At 55.8% G+C, this 6,316-nt stretch overlaps 1 protein-coding gene across 6 annotated transcripts in view; it reads left to right on the forward strand.

Annotated features, from left to right (window-relative positions):
• Positions 1-6,316, forward strand: part of GPRC5C (G protein-coupled receptor class C group 5 member C) — a 23,480-nt gene that overhangs the window by 13,210 nt on the left and 3,954 nt on the right. For 4 of the 6 annotated variants that reach the window (XM_017884854.1, XM_017884849.1, XM_017884850.1 and 1 more), the window contains exons 3-4: positions 2,025-2,119; positions 4,681-4,830. In XM_017884854.1, the coding sequence (XP_017740343.1) occupies positions 2,025-2,119; positions 4,681-4,830 (245 nt within the window). Of the gene's footprint in view, positions 1-2,024; positions 2,120-4,680; positions 5,262-6,316 lie in introns of those variants that run through there. The other 2 variants (XM_017884853.1, XM_017884851.1) reach the window with 1 other exon arrangement.

Here is a 6,316-nt window from a genome sequence, read left to right on the forward strand (position 1 = left end):
CCACCACATTCCAGCCTGGATGATCTCAAAAAAAAAAAAAAAGTTACTTAGTGCCCGGTCCATGAAAAGTGCTCTTGAAGAATTAGCTATTTGCTGTGTGTGCGTGACTATTATTTTACATATTTTACTAATACTGTCTTTCCAGAACTTGTTTTTCTATTATGTGTGTATCCATAATCACCTTAATTTTCTTTAAAAGGAAGTATTTTCAGGAAATTTTTTTTCTCTTTTCATTTTATTTTATTTTTTCAGACGGAGTCTTGCTCTGTCACCCAGGCTGGAGTGTGGTGGTGCCATCTTGGCTCAGTGCAACCTCCGCCTCCCAGGCTCAAGAGATTCTCCTGCCTCAGCCTCCCAAGTAGCTGGGATTACAGGCGTGTACCACCACACCCGGCTAATTTTTGCATTTTTAGTAGAGACGGGGTTTCACTATGTTAGCCAGGCTGGTCTCGAACTCCTAACCTCAAGTGATCCGTCTGCCTCAGCCTCCCAAAGTGCTGGGATTACAGGTGTGAGCCACTGCACCTGGCCTTTTTCTCTTTTTAATAAAAGTACTTAGGGTGCCATGTAGAGGTCTCAGCAGCGCCCTTGTTGGCTGTGCAGCCCACTAGCATTTCCTCAGCACCTGCTCTGTGCCAGCCCCTGTGCTAATCCCCTTACCTATGTGGCCCGTTGCATGCTTCCCACCTGCTCTTCCTCAGCCTGCTGGCTGCAGCCCCTCATCTGACATGACCTGGAAATCTGGGGGTACCATCTCAAAGGCCTGACCCTGTCCCCAGAGTGTACTGATCAGGAGGCCTGGGGGCTTCAGACTTCCTTAACTGCCTGGTTAACAAGCACCGGCTCTGGGGTCCCTGTCGGGAGGTCAGAGTCAGGCAGTGGAAGTTCCAGAATTAGAGACATTCCTTTCTCTTCTACTAACTCTGAAATCCTCATAATCCCTGCTTTGGGGAAAGAAATGACCGTTGTCCTGCCGGGCACTTGATCTTTGATCTGCCCACCTGGGCTGAGGTGCTGGCCGCAGCCCTGGGTGGCCTCTGTCACACGCACAGTGTGCATGGGGGGGCCGGAATTGGCAAAACCCACCAGAGAGGCGGGGCTTATGGACAAGTGCTGGGAGGAGCCTCAGGCCCCGCCCCCACACCGAATGCCTGTCAGGGCCAAATGGTTCTCAACCTTCGGGCTGAGTTTTTATTTCCTATTTTTTTTTTTTTTCTAAATGGAAAAATCAATAGAGTGAGCCCAGCCTCAGCACTTAGGAAACCCTATATAGGTTGCGGTCCCTCAGAGCTGCGGGACCGTCAGCCTTGCTGGAGCCAGACATCCGCTGTGTCGTCCTCACAGCAGGGCCTGCTCCGAGGCCCTGGGGTGGGTCAGCAGCCCTCCTCAAACACCCTGGGAGTGCCCAGCAGGGCAGAACACATCGGGAAACCAACACCCCAAAGGCACAGGGAAGTATCCCTGGAGCTAAAAATAGTTCTGGAAATTTGCCAGGGGGCTATAGGATGGGACGTGCGTTAAGGCTCCCTGGCCAGGCTCCGGGTTGGTGTAGTAGGGAAGGGGCGCCCAGGTCGATCCTGGGAGGACATGAAGAGGCTTAGGCGGTGGGATCTCAGATGTATTTACCCCTGCGCCTGGCAGCTGGCCCGTGGTGACAGGCAGAGCTGGAGGCTGGCCATCTTGGAAGGTGGCCGAAGGTCCATGTGTCCTCTTGGCCCCGGCCCTGGAGGGCGGATGGGGATGTGGAGGTTGCTGACAGAGCATTTTCTGAGGTGTTGGGTCAGGGGCTGGGGGGGTCTACAGTGCAGGGAAGCCCAGCAGTGTTGTTCACTCCCATGCATCTGTACAAAGGGGTGCTAGGTTTGGGAGGGGGCCCCCGTGTTCACAACCTTGGCCACTCCTGGATTAGAGACTATGCCAGGGTTGGCCTGCCCCCTGTACCTCTTCCCTGCCCCCAGAGAGCCTTGCTTGGCTTGTGGGAGGTGGGGAAGGGATCTTCAAACTGTTCCTGCTTTTCCTTGCAGCTAAGAGGCCGGTGTCACCATACAGCGGGTACAACGGGCAGCTGCTGACCAGTGTGTACCAGCCCACCGAGATGGCCCTGATGCACAAAGTCCCAGTAAGTGGGTTCCTCAGGCCCCCATGACGCAGCTGGGCTACAGAGACCAGTCTCAGCAGGCCAGCGGGAGAGGGCCATGTGGCTGGAGCTGGGTTGGGTGGAGATGGTAGGGGGAAGGCAAGCTTCTCCATCTAGTGCTTCTACCTGGGGAATCCAGAGCCCCAGTTCTTAACTTCCTTGTCCTGGAGTCAGCGTACCCACCACCTCCAGCTGCACTGCAGTGGGACCCGCCCTGTGTCACTGGGGCATTGCACACAGGCTCTGTCGGGATGCTATAGGGAATGCTGGGTTAGCTCTCCCTGGTGGGAGCTGCCAGCTTTACCCTGGAGAGCTTGTGGAGGGACAAAGGAAGGTCTCAGCCAGGTGTTTCCAAAATGGACCAGGGTCCAAATGTTGCAGGTCTGGATAGGTGTTTACTTCTCAACCACAGCTGTGCCAAGGGGGCCCATGACTCCCCTCCCGCTCCAGTAGGCAGCAAATCGCAACCTTACACCTCCCCTGGGTTCTGGAAACTAGATGCTTAATTAGCCAGGGGAGGGGAGGGGAGCAGGAAGACAGTGGGTTGGATTCTACTCACTCCTGTATGTGTTCCTCCTCCCGACTGGCAGAGGCTGTGGGGAGAGGTCAGTGACCCGTCTTGGCAGGACACTGGGAACAGGAAGCAAGGAGGTCAGCCGGGTGGCGTTCTCATCCCCCTCCCCGCCCTCTCTTTGAGAGGCGCAGGGCAGGGGGAGGCGAGTGTGGCTGAAGCTTCCAATCCCAGCGCCTCCCCTCTCCCTGAGCCAGAAACTGAGCCTGGGCAGAGGAGAGTTTCCGGAGGACCAGGAGTGGAGGCTGCGGGCCGCCGGCTCTGGTGGGGAGTGGGCAGCCACAGAAGCTTTTCCTGAGTAGCTTCCCTCACCGTTGTGCCTCACTCCCCAGCACCTTTGGAGTCCGCTTCCTGGGGGATGATCTGGATTAACAGGGATGTTTTATCTGACCAGTTCTCAAAACATGGTACCCGGACCACCAGCATTAGCCTCACCTGGGAGCCTGCTAAAAATGCAAAGGGGGCCAGGTGCAGTGGTTCACATCTGTAATCCCAGCACTTTGGGAGGCTGAGCAGGTGGATCACCTGAGGTCAGGAGTTTGAGACCAGGGTGGTCAACATGCCGAAACCTCATTTCTACTAAAAACACAAAAATTAGCCAGGCATAGTGGCACATGCCTGTGGTCCTAGCTACTGGGGAAGCTGAGGCCAGAGGATCCCTTGAACCGGGAGGCGGAGGTTGCTGTGAGCTGAGATTGTACCACTGCACTCCAGCCTGGACAACACAGTGAGACTCTGTCTCAAAAAAATAAATAAATAAGAAATAAAAAAAATAAAAGTGCAGATGGGACGGGGCCAGAGCTGGGATGGAGCTGACTGTTAGCATCCCTTCAGGGCATTGGCACCATGGGGGTACTACTCAGCGCAGATCCGCAAGCCCTGCTTTCAGCATTCCCTTCCCCAGCCCCAGTTGTTGCCAGCTGCGTGGGGCCCACTGTGTAGGGTCTGGCTGTGAGTCGGTGAGGCTTATCAAGCAGTGCAGGTGATTCCAGTGCATACTCATCCGTGGATTGGGACCACGGATGTAGATGTTCCAGGGGCCACGTGGACAGGGGCCACTGCAGACAGGGCTGAGGACCTCCTGGGCCTGATTGACTTGAAGGCTGGTTTGGGGCCTAGGAGCTACAGAGATTTGGTGGCAGCTCTTTCCCATAGGGCTAAGACAGATGGGGCCAGGACTGCACCTTCCCTCCAGCATGGGAGCCAGCACAGGTACCTCAGGACCCTCTTCACCCCACAGCTGGTGTCTCTCACCCACATGGGAGCAAGACCCAGCGCCAGGCAGAGGATTCAGGTTTCAAGACTCCAAATCAGGGCTGGATGCAGTAGCTCATGCCTGTAATCCCAGTGCTTTGGGAGAGTGACATGGGAGAATTGCTTGAGGCAAGGGGTTCGAGAGCAGCCCTGGCAAAGTAGTGAGACCCCCCCTCAATCTCTACAAAAAAAAAAAAGACTCTAAATCAGACCGGCTAGCCTAGATGCCTAGAGGGATGTGTGGGCACACCCAGAGCCATGTCCTCGGCCAGGGAAGCCAGCAGCTGTGATGCTGGCGGTATGGTAGTGACAGGCGGTAGACTCGGGGTAAGATTCTTGGAGGAAGGGGGCCTGGGAGCTATACCAGACAGGTAATAGGAGCTCTGTGTGGCTGACCCTCCACTGGGCCTAGCATTTCCCTAAACAATTAGAAGCGGGAGGGGGCTTGAGAAGAGGACCCCCCTCTGTGAAGCCCCGGCACCATCCAAGGTCACCAGGGGCCTTGTTCCCATGCCCAGAGGCAGGGCAAGATAAGGGGCTCAGGTCTGGCTGTCCCAGGCCACCCCTGGGGCCCAGCCAGAGGGGGCAGAGGAGCCGAGGGGGGAGTCGGGGGGGATCTGGCAGGCCCAGCCCTGCAGGAAGTGAGTGTTTGTGCATCCGCCCCGGCGGAACCTGGCTCCGGGTCCCCGACCGTGAGACCGCCTGTTCTTCCTTCCAGTCCGAAGGAGCTTACGACGTCATCCTCCCACGGGCCACCGCCAACAGCCAGGTGATGGGCAGTGCCAACTCGACCCTGCGGGCTGAAGACATGTACTCGGCCCAGAGCCACCAGGCGGCCACACCGCTGAAAGATGGCAAGAACTCTCAGGTCTTTAGAAACCCCTATGTGTGGGACTGAGTCAGCTGCGGCCAGGAGAGGCAGGGGGATTTGGGGAGGGCCCTGAGGACCTGGCCCCAGGCAAGGGACTCTCCAGGCTCCTCCTCCCACTGGCAGGCTCAGCAACATGTGCCCCAGAGCTAGAAGGGCCTCCCTCTCTGCCAGTGTTTCGGTGGGTGTCCTGGGTGTCCTCACCCACTCCTCAGTGTTTGTGGAGTCAAGGAGCCAACCCCGGCCTCCTGCCAGGGTCACCTCCGCGGTCACACTCCAGCCAAATAGTGTTCTCGGGGTGGTGGCCGGGCAGCGCCTATGTTTCTCTGGAGATTCCTGGAACCTCAAGAGACTTCTCAGGCACTCAGGCCTGGATCTTGCTCCTCTGTGAGGAACAAGGGTGCCTAATAAATACATTTCTGCTTTATTAACTCTCGCTTTGGGATTGTGGTTTCTGAGCTGGGCTCCTGGTTTCTGATGAATCTCTCCTCCTCCATGGCCTGTGGGTGACTTCTCTTTCCTCCCTCCAAATCCAGCTCATATTTAAAGCTGCTGCAGATTTTTCCTGTGCAATTAAGTAGCTGATGCCTCTCCCCAGTGAGGGGTTCTTTAGCAGGTCCTCTGTCTGTATTGTGTGCAATCAGAAGGAACACCCAGGCTCAGTGCGTGCCTAGGATGCAGTCCTACACCTGGGCTTGTCTGAGGTCAGGCAGCTTTCCTCTGGGAACCCCCCTTCAGTGGCTGCAGGGACAGGACTGGGAAGGTGGGCCTTGAGCAGGTGGCTGTGTATATAAGGGAAGATGAACTAATTTCAGCTTCTCCTGGGATGAGTAACAGTAAAGATCCCATAGCGGACAAAGTGGAGACTCATTCTGCTCCATGCTTTGAGATCACACCATGTGATACGTGCAAAGGAATGGCCTAGAGAGGGTCAGGAATTGTTTACAAATGGGTTGACAAAAGTGCAAAGGGTTGGGCCAGGTCCTGGTTGGGTTCGTTCCTGAGCGGTCATTAAAATGTCCATTTGTAGGCCGGGCGCGGTGGCTCAAGCCTGTAATCCCAGCACTTTGGGAGGCCGAGACGGGCGGATCACGAGGTCAGGAGATCGAGACCATCCTGGCTAACACGGTGAAACCCCGTCTCTACTAAAAACTACAAAAAAAACTAGCTGGGCGACGTGGCGGCGCCTATAGTCCCAGCTACTCGGGAGGCTGAGGCAGGAGAATGGCGTGAACCTGGGAGGCGGAGCTTGCAGTGAGCTGAGATCCGGCCATAGCACTCCAGCCTGGGTGACACAGCGAGACTCCGTCTCAAAAAAAAAAAAAAAAAAAATGTCCATTTGTGCAGGGCGCGATGGCTCAAGCCTGTAATTCCAGCACTTTGGGAGGCCAAGGTGGGAGGATCGCTTGAGCCCAGAAGTTCCAGACTAGCCTGGGTAACATAGTGAGACCCTGTTTCTACCAAAAAAAAAAAAAAAAAAGGGGTT

The sequence above is a fragment of the Rhinopithecus bieti genome, unplaced genomic scaffold (assembly GCF_001698545.2).
Source record: "Rhinopithecus bieti isolate Rb0 unplaced genomic scaffold, ASM169854v2 scaffold_13400, whole genome shotgun sequence".
NCBI lineage: Eukaryota > Metazoa > Chordata > Mammalia > Primates > Cercopithecidae > Rhinopithecus > Rhinopithecus bieti.